Source organism: Podarcis gaigeae (assembly GCF_964106915.1).
Source record: "Podarcis gaigeae genome assembly, chromosome: 3".
Lineage (NCBI taxonomy): Eukaryota > Metazoa > Chordata > Lepidosauria > Squamata > Lacertidae > Podarcis > Podarcis gaigeae.
The window spans coordinates 49943137-49969266 of NC_139680.1; the positions used below are offsets into that span (position 1 = coordinate 49943137).

Here is a 26130-nt window from a genome sequence, read left to right on the forward strand (position 1 = left end):
TTGTTCTGCTGCAGCCACATGTGTCTGGATGGAGTTTGGTGGTGAGGTCCATGAATCTAACAGTTTATATTAGGGCGAGGCAAGCTAGCTTTGTTATTGTTGGTCTATGCAGCGGTATCTCAGGTTACATAAGCTTCAGGTTACATACGCTTCAGGTTACAGACTCCGCTAACCCAGAAATAGTACCTCAGGTTAAGAACTTTGCTTCAGGATGAGAACAGAAATCGCGCAGTGGCAGCACGGCAGCAGCGGGAGGCCCCATTAGCTAAAGTGGTGCTTCAGGTTAAGAACAGTTTCAGGTTAAGAACAGACCTCCAGAACGAATTAAGTACGTAACCAGAGGTACCACTGTACCTAAATTCCAAAATATGCCTTCCCCCAATTTTCTTAAATTGTACTTTTAAGGTCAAGAGGGTTCTGTTTGGCTTTATCGTCTCTTAATAAAGCAGCTACATTTATCTGCTGGTGTGGCTTTTTAGGGTAAGGTAAGCTTTGTCTCTAAATGTGGTACCTGGCTGTTGGGTCATTACTACTGAGTAACATGGGCTTTGGTCTGAGAGGCCAAGTGAATCTTTGGTTGTTGTCTGGGTGAATCCTAAGGGCATCCAGAAACACATCTTAATGTTCCCAGACTCCAATTTGGGGGACTTTTCAGGGATGGTGGAAGTAGGGTTGATTTTTCCTGTGCATAGTTTGGCTAGGTTGCAGGGTTAGGGAATTAGCTCTGGATAGAGAGGAGTCCATACTCTCTCCTTCGTTATATGCTAACAGGAGTGAGATAGAGATAAGGAGACCTTACCAACACATTTCCCATGCATTCAAAAATCCAGTTTTTCATTCCTTCTTTACATGGTGGCAGTGGTGGCATTTGAACCCAGAACACTGAAATGATTGCAGCCCAAATCCAGTGTCTGGATTTAATTTCTAGAGTCTAATTTAAGTATGCTTAAATCCTACTGATTTCAAAAAGATGGCTACTATTATAGGCACACTTACATGGGAGTAAGCCCCACTAAACCCAATATAAGTTGCTTCTTAGTAAATATGATTACTGTGAGAGTTAAGTAAATGCCTATTGAGATCAGTGTGACTTAACAGAGCTTAATTTTGTTTGCATCATGCCTAGGCTTAAAAAAAGCACATTTTTTTTAAAGTGTCATCACCATTTCAGATAAAGAAAAGCTGAGAGTTAAATGAGATGAGTAATCAAATGCCCAGCATATGTTGTTTTCAATTTGTTTATATGGCCAATGGTTATTAAAATTAAATTACCTATTTAATGCTATCATTTTACAATCATTATCTTAAAAGACATACACACGCACAAGTAGCATTCCTAGTTTTGAATAGTGAAGGTGTACGAAGGACATTGCTTTCACGTGGCCATAAACTCAGTACTGTACATTTCATGTATAGTACTAAAGACAGTCTACAGAATATTATGAGAACTGAATAAACAACAAAAAAATCTAAAAGTTTTCTATCTCTGTATAAAATCGGTCCAAAAAAAAGGCATTGAAAATTCTGACATCTGTTTATCTGTTTATAGCTGTAGAAAGATTACTCATTTTAATTCTTGTTTAAAATGCCATATGACGGGAAAGGCATTTGTGCAAACAAGAGTCATATTTGAATTGTAGATCATGTCTCCGCCATCTGTGAGAGCTGTTAGTGTTGCAAAATTAATGTGTTAATGAAATCACAATAATTTCTCTGAAGAAATGGATTCTGAAACCTAGAATGACTATTTTTTGAACTTTGGTTTCTAGTGGCTTACAACTGGGAAAACCTTTCACAGCTTAATTAGTTCTCAAGCCTTATTTACTTTTTTTATAAAAAAAAGAATTGGCAGTGTTTTCACCACACCAATAGTAGCACAGAAAATAACTTTTTCTTTTTTTTGGTAAGGCTCTAATAATAAAAGGTTTGCCTTAGTTTTTGAAAAGTTGTTAAATAAACTGTTGTCTGCCAAGAAGTTATACAAAAGTGACTAGTGAAGAAGAGTGGGCAAACAGCTTGGAAAATCTTTCCAGCTTGTTGAAATATCACAGCTTCAGAATATTTGAAATCCACCCAGATTTTATTACTATTTCTGCTTCATATTTGGAAGGCAAAGCCAACGATGTATGATGCTTTTGCATTTTGGGTACCATTTAACATTTACATTTAAATAATTTAAAGTGTACTGTGTTGTGGGCTTACTACAGATGATTTGTACTAAGTTGTCACAAGTCATTGGGCTCATTTTTCTGACTGTTATTTGCTCTTATTTATGCATATAGTATCTATGTGACCATTACCTAATGTGAAAATCATAATCCACACAGAATTATGGTGCAATGAAATTATTGTGCTTAAGCACTTTTTGGCTAAATCCTATGCACATTATTTATCTGTAACTAAGCCCCATGAAGGGCAGGGGTACCTTTACCTTTACCTTTAAGCCCCATGAAATACAGTGGGGCTACTTCTGAGTAGACATCTATACGATTGCACTATAATGCTGCACTAGATTTATAGGCAATATTCAAATAATGCTTTATATATTTACTTGGGAAAAGTTCTCTCTGTGTTTAGTGGAACTTACTCTCTAGTAAGTGTGTTTAGGATTGGTGCCCTAGACTGTTCCAGTGCTTTATATACATTTTTTTTTTTTACAATTCATACAACTCACAAAATAGGAAACTATTACTATAACCATGTTTCAAATGAGGGGAAGAAGCACTGAGTTTGTTAAAGCCCAATTGGCCTACAATCCTATGCAGAGTTACTATAAAGGAAATCCACCTGAATGTCATGGGGCTTATTCCTGAGTAAACATACATAGGATTGGGCTATTTATGAGCTCATGGGAGTGATAAGATTTGAACTGAGTATTTCCCAATGGATAGTGCAGTCTCTTACCCACCAGAGTTCATCACCTTTTATGCTTTAGCTGAAACACCCTTAAAATCATGAGGATCTTCCAGAATGTGGACAGCACACAGACACACAAGTATTTTTACAGTACTATGCTTTCATGTTTTAAAGCATCATGGTTGAGAACTTTTCAAGTATTGTAATGGCATTTATACATAATAATTTATTGAGCATGTATATGTAATGATAGGATTTTGGGGTCAAAATATGCAGGTTTCATAAACTATACTTTCCTTTGATAATTCAGATGTTTGGAAAGCAGTAACGGAAAGTTTTTAAAAATATATTTTTAATGCAAATGACAATATAAAGAGGAAATCGCTTTTTTTCTTACCTGTTTTGATTTTGTTACTGTGTTGTAGGTATGTGACTGGTGTAAGCACATAAGACACACAAAAGAGTATCTGGATTTTGGGGACGGGGAAAGAAGGCTTCAGTTCTGCAGTGCAAAATGTCTCAATCAGTACAAAATGGACATTTTCTACAAAGAAACACAGGCCAATCTTCCAGCTGGACTCTGCAGCACATTACATCCTCCAGTCGAAAATAAAGCAGAAGGCACTGGGGTGCAGCTGCTGACTCCAGATTCTTGGAATATACCGCTAGCAGATGCTCGGAGAAAGGCCCCATCCCCAGTGTCTGCAGCTGGCCAAATTCAAGGTCCTGGACCATCAGCATCTACCACTGCCTCTCCGCCTGACACTGCCAACTGCTCTGTCACTAAAATCCCAACGCCTGTTCCCAAATCTATCCCCATCAACGAGAATCCAAATATGCCACCGGTTTCTGTTCAGCCACCTGCTAGCATTGTGCCTCCAATTGGTGTCCCACCTCGAAGCCCTCCCATGGTGATGACAAACCGTGGGCCGGTACCTTTGCCCATATTCATGGAACAGCAAATTATGCAGCAAATCCGCCCACCATTTATTCGAGGGCCACCTCACCATGCCTCAAATCCGAACAGCCCTCTATCCAATCCAATGATTCCGGGAATTGGTCCACCACCAGGTGGTCCTAGAAATATGGGCCCCACTTCCAGCCCTATGCATAGGCCAATGCTGTCTCCTCATATTCACCCTCCAACAACTCCAACGATGCCTGGAAACCCCCCAGGTTTACTACCCCCTCCACCCCCAGGGGTCCCTTTGCCCAGTCTTCCCTTCCCGCCAGTAAGCATGATGCCAAATGGTCCTATGCCCATGCCACAGATGATGAACTTTGGCTTGCCATCTCTTGCCCCACTGGTGCCACCCCCAACCCTGTTAGTGCCATATCCTGTCATTGTTCCTCTACCAGTTCCTATCCCCATTCCAATCCCTATTCCTCACATCAATGATTCCAAGCCCCCAAACGGCTTCTCCAGTAACGGGGAGAACTTCATTCCAAGTACATCCACTGATGCAACTGGGACAAAGCCAACAAATAACTCTGTGTCCCCTAGAGATTCGAAACAAGGGCCTTCCAAGTCCTCTGACTCAACTCCAAGTTGCTCAGGCCAGTCCTTAAATCAAACACAAGTGCATCAGGAGCACAGTAAAAACGAAGTTGTTGATTTGACTGTGAAACCTAGTAGTCCAGTGAACAACAAGTTTGGTTTTCCTACAGTGCTACAGGGACCACAGGATGGTGTGATAGACTTAACTGTAGGTCACAGGTCTAGACTACACAATGTTATCCATAGGGCTTTACATGCTCAAGTCAAAGTTGAACATGAAGCTAGCAGTGTTGTCAATCTGACTTTTGGTAGCTCAGACAAAAGGAACTGCAATGACTGCAGGAACAATTGCAGCCCTACTGAAGCAAAAACGTTACCTTGCAGTGACCCAGTTCATTGTGGCCCCATCGCACCGCCATCGGGCACTTCGGAAAACAGTACAGCTGCAGTTTGCAATGTTATTGTGAATGGCACAAAGGGCCCGGAGGTTTCCAAGAACTCGGAGCAGCCCCAGGAGCAGAAAAAGTCCCAGCCTCTGGAGGAATTGCCAGTCAGTGAGCTGGAGTCTGTTAAGGAGAACAACTGTACATCGAACTGCCGACGGGAAGGAGAATCCGGTAAGAAGAGTGGGGAAGAGCCCCTGTTTGGGGGAGACAAGCAAGACCCCAACCTGAACAATCCTGCAGATGAGGACCATGCATATGCTTTGCGGATGCTACCTAAGGCAGGCTGTGTCATCCAGCCTGTGCCAAAACCAGTGGAAAAGACTGCAATTGCACCATGCATTATTTCAGCGCCAATTCTCAGCACAGGGCCAGAAGATCTGGAGCCACCACTGAAAAGGAGGTGTCTCCGAATTCGAAATCAGAATAAGTAAAGGTTTGTGTAATCACTACAATCTTCTGTGTGAGTAAAATGAGTATCAGTGTTTTCAGGTAGGAGTGAAACACATGGAGGTAGCCATTTGTGAAACTGGGAGAAAGATTGTGGTTTGTGAATGCACAAGGTCATTATTTATGTTTTGTCTTTGTCCTGTGACACCTTTGTATCTGTTTGTTTTGCATCCATTAGCTGTATATATTCTGTTATTCTCGTGGAATATTCTCTTAGAACTCTGGCAGTGACGACTGTAGCGTTGCTTAGATCCTAACTAATGGATCTTTTCCTATGCCAACTTTTGAAGCCAGGAAACTGAGCAAGTGTATATGGCTAAGCTATCTGGGTAACAGCAATTCAGGATCTCTGTGCTTAACCATCACAATTTACCTTTGGTGGTAACCCAAAGCAGAACAATTCAACCACTTGTAATTAGCTAAAATGCAAAGGCATTCTCATTTGACCTTCATCATTTTTCAAATGTACAGGTTTTAAGGCACCATAAGATTACTTCACATTAAAGGAAAACTCTGATCTTTGTTTAAATGGAGAGACAATTTCATATGTTTCTTACCATTTTGGTTCTTACCGATGCATCCCAGTACAATGGGACCATGTTTATGTCACATTGCTCCATTTACTCCTTGGCCCTTAGTGTACTGATTTCAAATGCATTTTTAATAGTCTTTGGCTGGGGCGCCTCTGCATACAAAAACAACTACCAAAACAACAGCTGAGTCTTCTCTTTGAAACGGTATTATTTTCAAACAAGTAACTCTCTCTTACACCTTTGTATTATTGCTGCAATAGGCATTTAAAGAAATGCTTAATATGCCAGATGTATAATTCAGATTCAGAACAAATTAATGTTCTGCTTTTAAAAGAAATTATTTGTGTTTGAGAAGCAGATGCTTGGATTTCTGACACTTCAGGACTGATTCACTTCAGTATTTAAAGGCTTTTTATATTGAGTCACTTTGAATCTCTTTATAAATAACTGTTCGGGGACTAAACAATTGCAGTCAAGTATTCATTATGTTGCTCATTTTTGTTTGGTTAGAGGCGTGGGAGATGAGTTAATGTCTTCTAAGAAAACATTACCTGACACACGTACACAAACACACAGACCTTTTAATGGCTTTTCCACACAGTTAGGTTTCTGTACAATTACATATTTGATGCAAACATTTGCCTTCTTCCTGCAAACACAGCTTTGTGTAACATCTAGTTCAGCACCCTTATCTCACAAAGGCCAACCTATAGGAAGCCTGAAAGCAGGACATATACCTTACAATAACCAGAGCAATGATATTAGCACAAATCAAACCAACACTCGTTTATTTTTTCCTTTCTCTTAGCAAAAAGGATTTGAGCCTTTGACAGCAATATGCCCAGTTAAGTTTTTATACCAGCAGTGACAACTCATCTCAGTCCCAGTATTCCACTCCCATGTGGGTCGTTGGGAAGCAGTTAATCTTTCCCCATCCCACCCCTAGAGGTCGCTGCTACAAGCAACGGCCCTTTTCATAAATTTTCACCTCCCTAAGTGCATGCACACACACACAAAACTGGATGTCAGTACTGGAATATACCCCACACACTTGCCATACATTGTTCTCTCACAGCCTAATTCCTCCAGCCATATTAGTATGGCAACACCAAGCTGCTTTTCAAGTCTGCCATAACTCACATTTTCTCAACCACCTGCAATATGGATTTACCAATGGTGGTTTTTATTTGAATTTACAACAGCAGAATATTTTTTTTAATGGTTACATACTCACAAAAACAATGCCATTTTTGCATGAAGTTAAAACCTGAGTTAAACACAAACTCCCGTTTTTGCTACTACCTTTTGCTTTTGGGTGGACAAGCTACTGCCGGTGGAGTCACCGCTGCACTAAAATCCTGGATTTTTCAGTTGCTTCCTCTGGGTAACAATCATAGAAAAGGGGGGATTCTAAAACAGACCAGAACACAACTTCCTTCTTTCAGAATGAAGCAGGCAGTCCATCTCTGCTTTTATTTTATTTTTAATCTAGAGAGGAAATTTAGAGTGACATATGCATCAAGAAAGACTCCCCCCCCCCCCCACTGGCTGAAAAGTGAACCAGGAAGTCCTCTCTCCGTTGTTTATTTTTGGATCTTCCTTGGACTTGTATGACTCTAAATTTCTTCATAGTAGTCATCAATCACAGCTGTGACTTCACCAATTGGCTAAAAATATGGAGAGGAAGGAGCAATTGCTTTGAATGGTGCCTGCCCATTTCGTTTCATGTCTTTTCCACTAAAGGTAAAGGTACCCCTGCCCGTACGGGCCAGTCTTGACAGACTCTGGGGTTGTGCGCCCATCTCACTCAAGAGGCCAGGGGCCAGCGCTGTCCGGAGACACTTCCGGGTCACATGGCCAGCCTGACAAAGCTGCATCTGGCGAGCCAGAGCCGCACACGGAAACGCCGTTTACCTTCCCGCTGGTAAGCGGTCCCTATTTATCTCCTTGCACCCGGAGGTGCTTTCGAACTGCTAGGTTGGCAGGCGCTGGGACCGAGCAGCGGGAGCGCACCCCGCCGCAGGGATTCGAACCGCCGACCTTTCGATCGGCAAGTCCTAGGCGCTGAGGCTTTAACCCACAGCGCCACCTGCGTCCCTGTCTTTTCCACTAAGTGAGCTCAAAACTTTTTTAAAAAAATGAAAGTTCAGCATCTGGGCCCCCATTGGCTCTGGGCCAGTACAGAGGTACCTTTTGTACCTGCTTCTCAGTGCTGCTCTATTCTTCTTCCTTTCATCTTGTCAACAGATGTAGTTGCATTTTCTTACGATTCATGAGCTGAGAAAACCTAACTCTGCCATCTTAAAAAAAAGAAGTTGCCAGATGAGGTTTAATGACATGCCATGTTTTACTGCAATGTGGAGTACCCCTTAACCTCTAGTAATTTATATTTCATGCTGTCATGGCAATGTTTTGCCATGACAGTGCTATAAGTACACACAAAAGTACCATGGAGAAATTTCAATTCAAAACAAAGAGAATATGGGGTATCTTAGGTTCTGGCAACATTTTCATTATTATAGAGCAGAAAATCACTGACCTGGGATAATTATTGATGTAACATTTTCAGGATGACCATAATATAAACTGGGTAAGCTCTCACATTACTGCAAAAGTGTTTTTAAGACTGCAATTCTAGACACTTAAATGGGAGCAAGCCCCATTGACTCAACTCAGTAGTTATACAGTAGTTACTTATGAGTAACTACTGTAAGAATCCACTGTAAAGCTATTTAACATATATTCATATATATATATATATATATCTGTCTTTTAGTTCAGCACCCTTAACAAGCCATTAGTTCTTTAAAAAACGAATACGTTCATCCAAGATTTGGCCTAAAGAATCTCCTTGGTATTTGATATCTCAGATTTGAAGTTCCAGTCCAATACTGCTCTCAGGATTGATTCAGAGCCCCATTGCTCACATCTAAATGATGGACGTCTGTATGTTGTCTTCCTGCTTTGTTGCTGCCACCGTGATTAATTATAATGTTTATCATACACATAAACAATGCATACAGTATGTTTGTGCATGTTCACGTACCACACAATTACAATTGTGCTGGGTGTGAGTAGACCGTATAAGAGGAGTTATGGGGGGCCCCACAAGTCTGTAATATCTGTATTTTGGCTATGGATAGGGTTATTATAAATTTCTGGACAGATCCAAACACCAGTGATGCAAATAAATCATATGTTATCCAATCCTTATACTTAACTATTTCCCATACACCTGGGAGGGGAAACTGCTTATTTTCCCATAATATTTAAAATATCAGGAACTGTTCATATGAACAATTCTGATGTATCCCACTTGTCAGAAATATAGTATATAGGTTTTATTTAAACCTTCATGTTACCCTATATACTGAAAGATGATTCAAGTTAATATTTGGGTTCGTATATGCACACCTATAGTTTGTATAAGAAATGTGCTGTAGCATGTAAAATATTTCAGTGTTTTGATTCCCTATTTCATGTAAAGCTAATCCGTCATTAAATTGCATTGATCTTCCATTACATTCCTCATAGAGCATCTGTGTCTTGTCAGGTCATGTTCCTTCACTTAACTGTTTATTATAAAATGTGAATGTTTAGGCAAAGCAGAACCTTGGTATGTTTTAAGGATTTTGTTTACAGACATGTCTTATTTTCTCCTCCTCCAGGTAATCCTGTATAGAAACTTGTAGACAATAATTTGACACTGGACAAATTGCTGTTAGAAAATTATTGATAAAACAAAATGATTCATGAGTTATTTCCAATATAGAGGCCCACAAAATATTTTATGTGAAAAATATCAACAAAGGCATTACCATGAACAGCTTTTGTCCTATTATTTTAACAATCTGGTATTATTGTCTATCGTCCTAAAAGTTCTTTTTGAAATATGTTGTTGATATTTTCATTTTCCAAGCAGAAGTTTCTTGTTCTGTTTTCTGAGGGGACTCTGTAATATCAGTTAGACATTTGATGTTAATTCATAGCTTAGAAGGCCTTACTTTGTATTCTAACATTCATTTTTATCCCCTATTTATGACATGTAGGCAGTAGACTATTTTAGCCAGGGATCGGTGATGGTTTTCAGTTTTCCAATACCATTCATTTGCTAGAATTGTGTTTTTTTTCTGCATCTACAGCTTGGCCAAAGAAATTGAGCTGGTGCAGATTGTCAGTCTCCACTGAAGACCATATGGAGTTTAGATCCTGTATCAGCTGGGGGAGTTCTAGGAATAAAAAGCTGAGTTACTAAATTATCTCTTATATTTCCAAGAAAAGAGGAGTGAAGCCTTTCACAATACAACCACAAGACCTCTTGTGTACAAATTCAGCAACGCACCAACGTTCTGCAGACAGAGATTAAAAATCCAACTACAAGATAATAATGGTTGCGCAGACAGTGCCAATGAAAGAGAGCAACTGTCCATCATCACTAATTCAGCAACTCCACCACTAATTCCACCCCTTTCCTTACAATTTCCTTTCTCATAGCACACAAAAGAGTGCTGAATCTGAGATTTTGGGGGTCATCAGCAAAGTGCTTTTAGTGTTCCTCTTATTCTGTAATGAGGTAGGGCATGCAAACAGTAATTCTATCATGCTCTCTTCAGCCTTCTTGCATATCAACATCTACAGTGAGGCTAGTAGCCCCTTGCCAGTCTTAGGAGAGCTCTTGCAAGTGCCATGCACAAGGAATGCTTCTCGAATCAGGGAAGGGTTGTGTGTGTGCATCAGAGTTCCTGGATAGCAGTGGCTAGCCACAAGCCAGTATTCTGAGTGTTTTGCATAATTTGAATTATGATTATTTTTATATGCAGATTTTCCCATAGGTTAATTTGCTCAGTGTTCTACAGTGGTTTCATGAATGTGTTAATTGTTTACCAGTATTGCAGGTTTTAAGGTTGTGTGGGTCCCTCTCATGTTTTACATTAATAGACTTCTTTGTGCAGAACCTTCTCTTATTTGTAGCTTGTACTTACATAGTTGAATACATCCCTTATGATTTTAACATCTAAATAGGTGCACTAGCAGGAGCCTGCACTACGTGTCCTGCTAATACTACAGGACTTTCCCCCCTTCTGTCCCCATGCTTCCCCCACAACTGGCCTGAGGGGGTGTCTGGAGAACCAGCAAAACAGTGCAAAGGGGAGGAGAGGTGAGATGTTTCTATCAGGCAAGCTGAAAGGTTTGCACTGAAGGAACAGTGGGAAGAGTTCAACATTGAGTTCTTCCTTAGATGCTGTAAGGATGGGTCTCCTTTAATTGTCATGGGTAAGTATCCTGGACAATGCCGGATTTACGTATAAGCTAAACAAGCTATAGCTTAGGGTCCCACTCTCTTGGGGCCTCCAAAAATATTTAAAGGGGGGAAAAACCTGGATGCACATTTCCAAAATATAAGATAAAAAACAAAATGAAACCTACATACAGCAACAGTGTTTTGTGTTGTGTAGGCTCCTATGATGTAAGAAATGTGCCCCGCCTGCTACCCTGCTCCCTAAAATATCACTCGTTTGCTCATTTCTAACAGCAACAATTTGTTGTTGACAAAGGATAGCTGGACATATAAAGGGCCCCATTACTTTCAGTAGCTTAGGGCCTCATCAAACCTAAATCCGGCTCTGATCCCGGAAGCCTTTTCTGTGTGTATTTTTAAGCAAAAACTATTTAAATGAATGGGAACTGCACAAAATACATTTCCAATGGGCTTTGCTTATGTTAACAAAATTTATTCTATCTATTTCATAGCCTACTGCAATAATAAAATGAGCAGGTATGTCCATGGTAGCATTTCAGTGATACAGAGAGAATCCTAGTTGTAGTAGTTGAAGCCAAGGCAGTCAATACAATAGCACCATTTCAGGCGCATGTCCAGACTCTAGAAGTGGTTTCTAAATGCACTATTTACTTGACACTTGATTATTGAAAATACTAATTAGCAACACACTCCCCACAGACTGAGAAGTTTGGCCATCAGAGTAAAGGCTGTCAAGCTGATACTGCCTGATACAATTCAGACAGCCCACCAAAATTCTGCATGTCCCAGCTTCACAGTGAGAGATTAGGACATGTTGGTTAAAGAAACATTTTTCTGGGTTTAATTGTTTTGTATTTGAGGAAGGAAAAGCTTTCGAAATTAACCATGTGAAGTTGACTTGTGCATAACTGCATCCAAATAGAATTATTTTAATTCTACATTACAAGGAAAGGAGTTGCTAAAATGAACAAGATTGAATTATACACATATCATTTAGCTGCCTTACTGTATCTATCTCTCTCCCCCACCCCTGCCAGTCATCCCCAAAGTAGAAAATTAAATGCCACACTTGACTAAATACTGGACTAGAATCTTGCGCATGCAGGAGTCAGCTTTTTGGGACAATATAAAAAACATCATTTGTGGAATACTAACAAAAAATGGATGCAAAAAAGCTTAATCCTGCATATAGTAGAGGATGCAAATAAAGGACTGGCAACAATCGAAGCTGGCATTAGCAAGATGACCAAGTACATTTCCATGGGTACCATTCATGGACCCAGTGAGTTATATGAATCAGCCCTCAGGTATCACTATGTGTTACATGTTTACCCCAAGTTGTTGTGGGGGGATTATCCCCCCCCCCACAAAAGACCTTTTATTTTCTCCTCATAGAACAACCTTAATATTTATCAGGAAAATGCCAATATGCATTGCTTCATAAGCAGAATATAGAGTAACCAACTGTGCTATACAAATTTTGAAACAAAGATCCTTCAAGGGAAGCCCCTGCCAGTTGCCATTTTAAAATCTGAATTAAATAAATTAAATATGGGCTTGCTCTTTTCCAGCTCCCCATCCAGTTGATCAGAGATCTTAAGTTGTGGATCTCAAGTAACTTGAAACAAAAATAAAGCAAATTGCTCCCAGTATAAGGTTGCTGGTTGCTGGACAATCATTTTTGGCTGAGAAGGCATACAAAACTTTAATTTATGAAGCCCAAAACATGCCTTTTAAGCAGCTTTCAAGCTTCAGATCCATGACATGTAACAAAGCAGCCTTCTGAATTCATGCATTAGGCTTTTCCTTTACAACCTTTCTGCTGATATTTTATTTGTTTTATTAAATTTATATCCTGCCCTTCTTCCCAAAGCAGCTCAGGATGGCATATGCTTCTGACAAACTAATGTTTAAGGACACCTCCAACAAAAGGATGCATCTCAGTCAGCAGCTATCATGTACCAGGATGCCGATCTTTGGAAGTTATTTTTTTCTTTCCTTCAGACTCATGTTCCTATCTGTGATGGGCTAGTAAACACATATACAGAACCAAAGCCCCAACAGGACTCTGGAGGCTGCTATTCTGAGCAGAGAAAGGACAGGGAAATGTTGCTTAATCCTTCCCCACAACCCTTTCCCCAGTAAAAATCATTGAGTTGGCTTCTGTAGGGTACCAGATGTGCATATATGCAGATAAATATGCACCTAGAATGCTGACAGGTGCAAGAATTGGGGGTTGAGAGAGCTGCTTGTGGGCCTTCATAGATGGAGGGACAACTTGAGCAGTGGGAGAACAGTTAAGTATTCCCTTCCCTTACTGCTTTCGCAGCCAGAATTAGTCTACTGAGGCTGCTTAAGAAAAAAAAAAGTTTTGTGTTTTCACTACATACATTTGTGTGTAACATCTAGTAGACATTGGAAGAACTGCCAGTAAAGTCCTGTTCCGTGGCAGCCATAAGGGAGTAACAGTCAGGAAGTGCTGTAAGGTGCTTATGGGACTCGCTGTCTCTGCTTTAGCATAGGGAGCCCTGCAACTATTCTACCTCAAACATAGTCTTAAACTCCATATGCTAACTTGGAAATGTGTGACTTTAGGAAATGCAACATGGACCACACCATGATAACCAGGCAAGTAAAGTAATTTAATGTAATAAAGAGAACAGAAGTATAGTGGTACCTCGTGTTAAGAACTTAATTCGTTCCGGAGGTCTGTTCTTAACCTGAAACGGTTCTTAACCTGAGGTACCACTTTAGCTAATGGGGCCTCCCGCTGCCGCTGCGCCGCTGGAGAGCAATTTCTGTTCTCATCCTGAGGCAAAGTTCTTAACCCGAGGTACTATTTCTGGGTTAGCAGAGTCTGTAACCTGAGGTACCACGGTAATACAGACACACAGTTAAACATTAGAAAAATAAATAAGATAGAATATGCAACCTAGCTCACTGATAATATTGGCTTAGGGCCATACCACACTTTCCCTCAGCAAATCCATAGTCTCAACCTCATATTTTGCCAAGAAAAGTGTGGGGTTGGGGGCAGCCACAGAGGCTGATCGGTGGGTGGAGGGACAGGAATGTATAACCCTTCCTTAACCCTCCCCTCAAAATGCGCCATATTTCCCACTCAAATCCGATTTTGGAGCCTCGCCGCTGGGAGCGGGGAACACAACTTTATGTATGAGGGCATTTGCCAAGGGAAATCAGTGAGCAGGAGATGAATGAAGTCCCCAGCCCCCATCATAAGAATCAGGAAGAAAATACAGGATTAGGAACTGTTTTCCTCATAATGTCTAATTCTACCCTAATCCTATGAGGTCAGTTAGTCTAAGAGACAGCAAGTGGCTTAATGCCATCGGACTGAATTTCATGACAGGGTATTTGAATGTGAGCTTCCAACATCCAAATACAATTATCTAGCCACTATTCCATTCTGGCTCACCTTACTTCCGATTTGCTTGCCCAACCTATTTCTTCATTATTGGCCATTTATGCATCCCATGGCAGTTGTCCAGATCCAATGTGATCTGTTTCCTGCAAAAAGCACTGCTTTATTTCTCTTCCAAACCTAGAATCTGTCCATTGGATGTGCTCAGACTAAATAAAAACCAAGTAAATATTTACCAGGCTAGCACCATTTATGGATTCTTAGTATGGTGGACCAGTTCTCCTTCTCCCAAACCATCTTCACTTTGGCTTAAAGCCCAGCAAAGTTCTTGGCTATTTTTTGATTAATGCAATTATGGAAACCACGGGCATAATTGAACAGTGACAGCTGGAATTGAGAACACAGTTAAAACTCCACATGCGCATCAGGGAAAATAAAAGTGAAGTGGCATCTATGTCCTTCAATATGCAAACCTGGAAAGAGATAAGACTAGCCATTCTTTAAGCGCTTTAACTAGATAGATTGTTGTCTCAGGTTTGTCCTTAGGCCACAGTGTCAGCAGAGCCTCTGCTGTGCGTTGTCCATCAGGTACCTTGTGTGATTTGTTCCCACTATGTGAAAGGTGTTTGTGGCTGGAGGTATGTTTGTTGCACCAGAAAAGGAATGCAAAAAAGGTAAATATGAAAACTATACAAGCCAGAGAAAGAGTCTGAATTTGATACCTAGCTAAGTAATCTATGTTTATTTAACTCTGTGATGACCAGTCTGCTAAACTCCCAGTGCATCGGCTTACAGCAGGTTTAGGTCCCCTTTCTCCGTCTTATATCCAAGGATTTATTTCTCTAGGCCTCTTTGTGGTATTTGAAAGAATGATATTCCTGTTTAACTTGTGCCTCAGTTTGTAATGAGATCCACCCTGCAGCTGGATTAGTTTTTCAAATGTTCCTAAAATGTTGCTTAAATTTAAGCCAACCTACAATAACAAATTATATAGAGACAAAAAGATCAAACTGAATTTTTTTTAAATAAAAAACATCCTCCAGTCCCCACCCCCAATTAAATTCCAGTTTTCAATCCTTGTTTTGAAAACTCAGACTGTGTAACAAAACCATTCCCTTTGGAAGGGCAGACATGTAGGAGCTTGGATAGTGTAGAATGAAGCAAACAATCAGACTTTGATTTGTCTGCAAAGTTCTGCATCTTAACAACCTATTAGTATGTTCACCCTATATTTAGAGTAATTTTAAGCTACTTATGAGGAGCCTATGTGGTTAAGCGTAAGCCTTGCTGTCATTGTGAACTACAGTATGTGTGCTGGTGCCTTAGACAGCTGTATGTTTTGTATGAAGCTACCATTTCAAAGTTTATTTGTTTGTGTGTTTGTTTGCTCATTTGTTTGCATGTTTTTCATCAAAAGACTCCTTCTACACAGGCATTTTGATGTATGAATGGTTATATGGAAGAGGTGAACAGTGAGTTCGCTGCAGTTTCATACGTTGCTATTAAGCTTCTTCGCTTTAAATATGGATGTCATGCTATTCTGCATGTATGTTAACTCAACTTTTTATGTAAAGGGAACCTGTGGCGCAGCCCAAAGTTTATCCCATATCAGGTACCAACTCCCTTGGGCCCTGGCTGCCTGAGCAGCCACAAAAGTTCCCATGAAGGGGCTGGGCACCCACAAATATTGGTGCCAGGGCCGTGCATGCTGCATAGCACCCACAGTCACGAGGCCAAGCTGGCACTCCTGAACCATATATCATCAAGTCATAGGCCTGAAAGACACATGTTAGCTGCATGTTTTTAGTAAGCTAACCTTTCTCTAGAATTCTCTAGAGATATTCTCTATATCTCAAGATATAGAGTCTAGACATCAGTCCCTATATTTCCCCTGGCCCTCCTGCTAACCTGATGCTGTTCATAATATCTAGTCAGGACCACCAGGTGACTCGCTATTCAGGAAGTGTACCCACGGAGGCCCTGGTGGTGCTCATAGTAATTTGAACCATGGTGCTATTTGAATCACAAGCAGTCATGATTAAACAGTGGGACTGATAGCTCAGGTCCTAAAGTTGCCTTCTGGTGTAAGGGAAATGGACACTAGTATTATGACAGACAACCTAGTTGTTTGGTCAAATAATGAAAGATGGGGTGCTGTGCTCAGTGTTGCCCAGAATAATTCTGTGGGAGGTTAGACTTATTCACAACATGCACACAGCTACAGCACTCTTCCCAAAACTTTATTAGCTGCATGTAGCACAAAACAGCATTGCCATTTAAAAATGAATTGGGGCATTTGGTTGCATTTTTTCTTGCTTGAGAAATCCTTCATACACCAGCCTGCAGGCATATGTATCTCTTGATAATGCCACTTGAATGCCTTTGCATGGTACTTAAATTCCAAGGCAAGGGGAAACATTTGCATCGCACCTATTATGCAATCGCACGAGTGCCAGGATCCTTAAGCAGAGTACCAGAATGCGGCTACCCCACTACTCCCATTTATCTGACAAAAATCTGACCTTGAAGCATTTCAACTAGAGGAAACACTCCTGTGAACAGAAAGTATTTCAATATCCATAGGCTTCTACCCATGTATAATTATGGACCATCTATAGCACAGCACACATATAGTTGTCACCTTCACCTCTCCTGAGTCACAATCTAATAAAATGGAGGGGAAAATATTTATCCCACTTCTGTAGTGCATGAGCTACACAAAATAAGTAGCAGCTCTGTATGTCTAACCTGATCCATGTAAACCAAGGCACTAGATGTACGGAATTGAAGACAATGCGTGTTAATGGCGGTTGGATTTGAGTATGAACTCTCTGAGCTAAACCACACACTGACTATTTCCATGGCTCCCAGCTTGTTGTTTCTCCCAAAATAATATGTTGCTGGCCTGGCTTTGCACTTGGAATGTTTCTCCCAGCTCCAGTGATGTGGTGTCATTTATATCACTTTATGGGGAAGGAGGGATAAATCACCAGCTGTTCAAAAGGGAAGGCTTTAATGGAAAGCCTTGAATTACTTTCAGGGTTTTTAAGAAGAACAGAATTCGTGCACATAACAGGCAAACCCGAAGCGTTTACAGGGGCTGCCTCAGCTTCACGCTTGTGGTCGATGACCTCAGCAGAGCCTCCCTTAGAAAATTATGGGCTTGACTTTGCTCCGAGCCCATTTCTGTCCCAAAGGAGCCAGGCGTATTCCGGTTCTTTGTCACCAACAGCATTTACATTCATTGCTCTGTTGGATCAACTACTGCACTGCAGCACGTTAGGGAACGGTAATCTGCTAGCCTGCGTCAACACATTCCCAATACTCAAAAGCAAAGAAGGCTGGGTTGGGGGGGGGGTGGACAGGAAGAATCAGAGGGAAACCCATTTTCCCACGTTTTCACCAATTTATTGGAAATAAATCAGAAAAAAACAGTCCCCACCAAAATAAACTCTGTTTTCCCCTGAGCCCTCACATAGAGATTCAAAAAGTAGAGACTCAAAAGCCTCCCAAGCAATATCTGCCTTGTGTTGTAATACTGACAATACAAGTTGTTGGTAGTGAATCATAACATTAATATGAATTGGATTAGGAAGTGATTATTTGCTTGTTAGCACATTGGCAAGGCAGAACCTTTAAATGCAGGTAGTTTAAGGAAAGAGAAACAGCTACACACGTCACATGTGCCAAGACACACCACTGCCTTGACCTTAAATGCACGTGTCCCTCAGGTTTAAAGGGCAAGTCTACATTTGGCTCCTTTTGGGCACCAGGTGTTCCTATTTAGCTTGCATATGATCCCAGCAACCTGAGCTCAATCCACAATGCTGTCTCATCTGTCTAAATAGCAAATGGGAATGAAAGCAAATCTACCAGAGGCTGCTGCATCTATATGATGCAAGCTGCAACGCTGGCACAGGATTTCCCAATAACCTATGGTTCCATTCTTTCGGTGGCAACAGCTCTCTCCCTGGTGTAGTGGTATTAAGATGTCACACTGGAAACATGAATTTTTTGCTGTGCAGGTACACCTTGTGTTTCTTGCAGTTTCTCATCAATCAGTTGATTGGCCAGTGGAATAGGCCTACATTTTTGAGGCCCTAAAGCTTGAACTATTATAGGGGTTTCTTCGCAGCCAGCAACAAGGTCTGGGTAACCACTGTTTTCTTCAATGAGGTTGTTCCATTGCCACATTTATTTATTTTTTGTAATAAAAACACCTTTACTACTGCATGTCATATTTTGAATAAAATTGCTATACTGGATTATCTCACATGTCAAAGGCACGGGTGTGAATAAGACTTTTCCAGCTATGGTGTGTGTGTGCGCGCGTGTGCAAATTAGGGAAATGTTACATACATGCATGATGCATCATAAAATGATTTGAGTCATGTGACTTGTATTGGGTCTACTAGACCCATTTTTAAAAAAAGTAATGTGGACTAAAGTCACTTCTGGGGCACCTATGGGATTGGGGGACCCTGAAACCTAAATTTCATTAGTTTCATAGGAGATCCACCCCTGGGACTAGGTGGACTGTCAGCATCCAAAGGAAAGCTTGAGGTAGTGCAGAAAGGAACATACCTGCCCATGCCATGAGTTTGGTGAATCAGTAAGATCAGTTTAGATTTTAGAAGATGGTGGAAGAACCACGAGGCCCAGCATTGGCACCAGACATCCTTGGGCCCACCACTGATGGGTTCTGGGCTCACTTTAAAACAGCAACAACAACAGCAGAACAACAACCTTTTTTGGGTGTAGAGTGGGTTGATCTAGCCACTGCCAGGTAAGCCTGCCATAGACAGCACCCTCCAACATGAGGTGCATTAGGCTCAGTGACTGGCCCAATGATGTGCATGACTGGGTGGAGATTTGAACCTAGGTCTGTCCAGTCTAAATCCAAATTCTAACGACTTTGCCACACTGGTAATTTAGCACTAAAGTCCTGAACCCCTAGCCTACCTGGCAGCAAGTCAGTATGTCAAGTCCAAGTCCAAGCCACACAAGCAAAGTCCAAGGGTCAGGAAACACAGTCCAGGGACAATCCAAGTAGCCAGGTCTGAAGTCCAGCAGTCAGGATACAGTGCAGAATCAAACCAGAAGCACAGTCCCACAGAAGTTGTCCAGGATCATCCAAGCCAAGGTCTTTCAACATGGGCAGCTGAGCAGACACAGCCCCTCGGCTCTGCTCCCCTTTTGTACTTTGCTGATTGCAGCATCTGGACTTGATGAGGCAGCTGACCCTCACCTGTTCCAGTCCTGCTCCAGCAGAGGAATCACACCCCTCCTCCCAGAAGTAGGGAGCTGGGCTGTGGGCCCTTGCTTGCCTCAACCTCCTAGAGCACCCCTCCTGCTCCTCCCTACACCTCGGAGCCCACCATGTTCATGGGGACAGAGGCCCCTCTGGCTCTGGTGATGGGTCCTACTGCTTTCGTTCCTGTGCACTAACCGCCATCCCCTCGCCATCCTCCGCCACCACCCCCAGCTTGCCCCAGTGTGTCCCAGTCCTGGCTACTCCCTGGGATCCTCTTCCTCCTCCCCTTTGTCCTGCCAGTTTTTGACATAAAGCATGCAACCAAAAGGGCAGAGCCCAGCCTTGTTGACACAATGTAACTGCTCAGTGTAAGACACTTCTCAAAAATTAGTATTAACATTGATGCTTCTTTAGTTTCCCTGATACTGATTCTAATTTATCTGGCTGCAACGTCACTTCATTAAACTTGATAGTGGAACAGCAGGAGACAGATTTGAAGTGGCTCAAAAATAAGCTGTGCTAATTCCTGTTTTGGGGGGAAGTAGCTTGGCTTATTTCTGATAATGAGTTGCTTCTGGAAATAGAAGGAGAGGATTGTTTGGCTCAAACTATGGATAATATAATTGTGGAATTAATATTGGTAAGTCTAGAGAAAATCATGTGACAAGTCTAGAGGCATCATAGGCTCCAACTCCGGGGGGAGGGAGAGACAGTTTAAGCCCCCCAATGTTTTCTTTCTTAGGGTGGCAGGGCCCCTCAACGTTCAGAGGATGTCATGTCAGGCCTCCCTAATTGTCTGGAGAAGCTGGTGCCTCTGAGTTTGTTTCTCCCCTAGAATACTGAAGGTAGAATGATATAGGCATCACTGCTCACAGTGGGCACATTCATCTCACTATAGTGTCTGGTCCAACAGTTTTGCAGAATGTTTTAGGGTCCAACTAATTCACCAGACCTGTTTGGCCACAGGCAATAAAATATGCTACCTGTTGCCTCATCATACCACTGCTATCTATCTTAAAATGTGTTACCTGTTTACTGCCTAAGACATGGATGTTACAGCTCTCCACATCAGAAGCATTCATATATCTAGAGGTATAGAAAATAAAACTGCATAGGTTCTACACCTTCATTTCCTAACCAGCAAAAAGAAGGGCTATATTTGTTTCTTGAGTGGGATTCAACTACTGTAAATTGTTACATGCGTGGAATGAGGTCCATCCACGCAATAGGACATCACCCCTTCACCTCCTGCTAAATCAACTCTGGAGAGTTGGGGGGAACCCCCAGCACCAGTTTAGGGGCCATGTGGGGTCACACAGGAGGAGAGGGAGAAAAGCCCAATGGTCTGTGTAGGCCTTGTTTTGTGCATGCTGATCCCTCATAGGGCAATTCTGAATTCCACCTGTGGGTCCCAAGCGCATCCTGTGGCTGTTTCAATAGGATTTCTTTGAAAGCATCAATCCAGTATAGGTTGTGCCCCAAAGGTTATTTCAGGTCTCAAGATGAGAATATCCATTTCATCAAGTGAAAGGAGCAGGAAATAGTATGTGAGTTTTGTACCTTTCTCACACTGCAAGTTGGCCATTCATCACCTGCAACCATTTTGCAGGCCAAAAGGAAAAGGTGTAATATTGTGCTGACACATTTCACGGTATCAGAGCATAAAGTAGGAAAACTGTAAATGTGTCTTTCTCAGGTGGTACCAGGCATGTCCAGGGTCTGATCAGAACATGCCATCATTCCCACCTGCGATGAATCATAAGGATGCAGGGTGGACACTGACTTGCCTGCCTTTGTTTTTACAGGAATGCTCACTTTGACAGGGTACCTTGCATGGAGAAAGGGAGCAGAGCAAACCATGCTACTTCACCAAACAACACCAGCTGGTCCACTCACCACCCCTTCTGGTTAAAAGTCCAGCAAGCAAAGCCACTTCCCGCCATTAATTCTCTCGGAGGGAAGGCTGAATCCCTCGGGTGCCTTTGGCTCAGAAGACTGTAAGCACATCACGGACCCCACGAAGTACGCTCAGCATTCCAACTACCATCTCCCCTTCTCCCTTTTCCCTTTGGTTTCTTGCCGACGGAGGATTTTCCTCTTGATTTCTAAAGCCACATGGACCAATGTATGTACTTTCCCCCCTCACTAACTTCAAGGTTCAGATATTTGAGGCTGGACAATGAAATGGATTTTTCTCTCTCTCCCAAAAACTGCTGTGGTTTTGCTGCTACACTAAGAATTGTGATTTGCATTGTATGGTTTCGGACCTATTCGCGTTTTTTGATGGGAGGGGGGATGAAGGGGTTATACTGGAGTTATTGACACTTCAGCGTCATCTCTATCTCCTGCCCATGATGCACTTTTAAATGAAGAGTTATTAGAATATTTTATTGGCTAATATACTTCCCCCCCCCCTTGTTATTTTTTACAAAGGCCACCTTTATCCTTTTTAATGCCATATTTTCAGTGTTACACTTTTATGGCTTTTTAAATTTTTATTTGACAGAGTAAGAAGCAGCATGAATAGTTTATACTGTGGTTTTTCAGAGACTGAATGCCAAGAGAACTCAGTAAATGTTTATTCCTCTCAGCTTTCTTTTTCAATTCCCCTAAATAGCACCCCATTTGGGAACAGAGCAAGAGTGTTGAACTAAAGACCAAAAAAGAAGAAGAAGAAGAAGAAGATGAAGAAGAAGAAAAGGGATCCCCTCAAGGTGTAAAACTATCTGGGGGAAATATTTTGCTGGGTGTTATGAAAGACTTGGATGAAATTTCAACCCTGATGGTTTTTCAGTGATCCAGGAAGCCAGTGAGACAATCTCGCCAGATGCAGACCCCTTTCATGATAATTAGAAAGGTATGGCCAAGCCAATGAAAACACAGGGGTAAAGTGAGAAGAGAGCCCCCATGATTCTGTTTCACTGTTTGCTTTCTCCTGTCATGGTTAAAAAGAAAATGTGCAATTCGATCCTCAGTCGGTGGGTGGAGGATAACAGGGTAGAATTTACTTGTGTGCACTTGTATAGTTGTAGCCAAGAGTCCAAAAGAACACTAAAGCATGTATGCCGGCACTGATTTGGTAAAACAATTGTGGAGTATCCCATTCTGACAAAATACTAAGGTGGGGGGGGATGGGGAGGGGGGATCATTAAAAAAAAAAGTTCAAATCACCTTGTGATCCAGTGTAACTGTTTACTAACTTGAATAAAGCAATTGTTCACGCTACAATGCCTGGAGTACACCTTTACTATAAGGCTATTGTAATTAGCATACAGGAAGCAGTTTGGACAGGGCGTGCTTCAAAGAGTTGCGGGGTGGGGCAAGGTTTTAAAAGCCAATCAAACCCGAGCCTTATAGCAATGGTGTACTGAGGGCACTATGTACATACTGTATTTCTATATTTTCCTTTGTACAGATTCACTTAAGTCAAGCTACTGTTTTACAGGTGCTCCTTATTTATTAGGGCTGTGAAGGCTTGGAAAACTACACCCGACGAGCAAGCTCGCTTTTTAAAAAAATAAAATAAATGAAAAATTAAAAAGGTGAAGGACTGGAGGGAGGGCAATGGGGGGAGGGGGGAAAAGCTCATGAGCCTATGGATTGATTTCAAAACCTAACAGAGACAAATTTCTATGGGGAAAACGAAGCACTTTTAAGATGCTTCTGGTTGTTCTGGGCTCACACCATTTTTTTTCTCCCTGACTGGTGTCAGATTTATTAAAACAAAATAAATCTCCAAGTTTAAAAATGCACTTAGCTGTGCTGTTGTTTTCCTTTTTATACATAACATCTGTCCACAAAAAAGGTCTTCGTTTCTCACTAGAAGTTGACAGGTATAATGGATATGATCAAAATCCAATATTTCATCTAAAAAAAATATACTTACTTAAAAAGCTGTTTAGGAGGGAGGCTTAGTTCTCTGTTCCTCCTTGGTGATCTCATTCCTTTTAATCTTTTAGCTTTTTTTAGCAAAACTGGAAAAAGCATTTAACTGGAAATACAGGCTCTTTCTCTCTCACTCACTCTCACTATCTCACTATCCCTGGTTTGGTGATGCTCCAGACCCCTCTCTGTGCTTTGCCAGACTAAGGGCTAATACACAAATTACTTCTCCATTCTTGTACAAGGAACAATTCTAGCTAAACTTGCCAGCGTTCTTCCACATAGATGCGTATATTTCATTCTGGGCATCATTCCTAAACTTCTTTCCTTGGCGTCTTATCTTTCTACGTACCTTCACTTGGTTAGAAAATGTGACCTTTATAGGAGTTGCTTACATGGCTGTTAACACATTCTTTTCTCTAGTCACTAATACCGTATTGGCCCAAATATAAGCCACACCCGAATATAAGCCACACCTTTAAAATTCAGGGGAGGGAGAAAAAAAGACAATACCCGAATATAAGCCGCTCCCTTAAAATTCCGCAGGCATTCACACCCATTCCGTTTTACCATATGTCTGTTTCAGCAGCGATATTGTAAAAGCCCATTTTTGTAAGGTTGTGAATTTAAGCTGCACTTTAACTTTTCACGGTCGGAATTGGGGGGGGAGTGCGGCTTATATTTAGGCCAATACAGTAGATGCTGATCGAGGCCCACAGAACTAGTGTTTTGCTGTACAGATTTCAGATGCTTTTCATAAATTGGTGTGGCCTTGAAAATAAACTTCCAAGCTGAGAAATGCTAATCAGGATTTTGAATGCTGAACTCAATAGGACTTTTGCATGGTTGTTGTTATTCTTGTTATTTTCAGCAATGTCAGCGATAAAAACATAAGGATGGTAATTGTGGAGGAGCTTAATATCACAAATGGATCTCATATATATATATATATATATATATATATATATATATATACATACATACAGTGGTACCTCGGGTTAAGTACTTAATTCGTTCCGGAGGTCCGTACTTAACCTGAAACTGTTCTTAACCTGAAGCACCACTTTAGCTAATGGGGCTTATTGCTGCCGCCACACTGTCGGAGCACAATTTCTGTTCTCATCCTGTAGCAAAGTTCTTAACCCGAGGTACTATTTCTGAGTTAGCGGAGTCTGTAACCTGAAGCGTATGTAACCTGAAACGTATGTAACCCGAGGTACCACTGTGTGTGTATATATATAATTTAATTATATATATCATTTCAGTAGAATGGGTAAATCTGGATTTTAAAAATGCACACTGGCATTCTGATGCTGATGACATAGCAGAAAACTTGCATATGTGAGCAGCACTGATCACGCACCAGTCTGGAAGCTCGCATCCACCCACACAGAAAAGTACCAAACTGCAGACGGAGAGCAATATAGTAAGGAATTTCCAGGCATGAGAAAAAGAAGTAAAGATTACTATAGTCTCCGTGAGTAAATTGTGATTTACTTTATCAGACAGAAACTTATTTATTATATTTATTTATTTCAAAAAATATATGATTGTAGAAAAAAACACACCTCAAAGCATTTAGAAAAAAAGATTAAACCAGGAAATGTTAACTACATTTTTTTTACAGCAAGAATTTAAAACATACAAAAAGTTAAAACAACAATATAGTGCAACAGTTTAAAACTCACATCAACTTTAAGGTTGTCTAAACAAGAATGTTTCTAGCAAGTGCCAAATAGAATGCAGTGAAAATGCCTGCTTGATTTCAATTAAGCAGCCTTTTTACAATATATAATTCTCTTTAATTTTATATAAACTTTGAAGATACAAATGCATGTTCTAGGCAAAAGCATCTAAGAAAGCCAACCACATGTTTCATTCCTATGTGAAGTAACTTTGAAAGTGGTGCCTAAGTAGCAAATAATTTGCATAACATGCAGATTAAGTCACCCAGATTTGGGGGATACACTTGACACACTTTCCCAGATCTCAGTTTGTTATATTATGGCTGGGGAATTGGCATCTTTTCCTCAGCTAGAAATGTGGAGTGTTACCTTGAAAGCAATTGAAAGGTGCTACTGGCACCTTTATCGGGATGCGGGTGGCGCTGTGGTCTAAACAACAGAGCCTAGGGCTTGCCAATCAGAAGGTCGGTGGTTCGAATCCCTGCGATGGGGTGAGCTCCCGTTGCTCGGTCCCTGCTCCTGCCAACCTAGCAGTTCGAAAGCACCTCAAAGTGCAAGTAGATAAATAGGTACCGCTCCAGCGGGAAGGTAAACGGCGTATCCATGCACTGTTCTTGTTCGCCAGAAGCGGCTTAGTCATGCTGGCCACATGACCTGGAAGCTGTACACTGGCTCCCTCGGCCAATAAAGCAAGATGAGCGCCGCAACCCCAGAGTTGTCTGCGACTGGACCTAACGGTCAGGGGTACCTTTACCATTTTACTGGCACCAATAATGAGTGATGCAACCTTCTCACGCTGTGACCCTAAGGGCTAAACTTGAAAAGAGGAGGACTTGTGTGGGAGATGGAACTGGCTAGTTTCAAAGCAGAGCATAAGCACCTTACTG

The 26130-nt window shown here is 41.4% G+C and overlaps 1 protein-coding gene across 4 annotated transcripts in view; it reads left to right on the forward strand.

Moving 5' to 3' along the window:
* The window catches only part of SOBP (sine oculis binding protein homolog), a 141686-nt gene extending 118258 nt beyond the window's left edge, over positions 1 to 23428 (forward strand). For all 4 annotated transcript variants that reach the window (XM_083731121.1, XM_083731123.1, XM_083731122.1 and 1 more), the window contains 2 exons: positions 3282 to 5233; positions 21482 to 23428. In XM_083731121.1, the coding sequence (XP_083587247.1) occupies positions 3282 to 5231 (1950 nt within the window). In that variant the 3' untranslated portion in view covers positions 5232 to 5233; positions 21482 to 23428. The remainder of the gene's footprint in view (positions 1 to 3281; positions 5234 to 21481) is intronic.
* The last annotated feature ends 2702 nt before the right edge of the window (positions 23429 to 26130 follow it).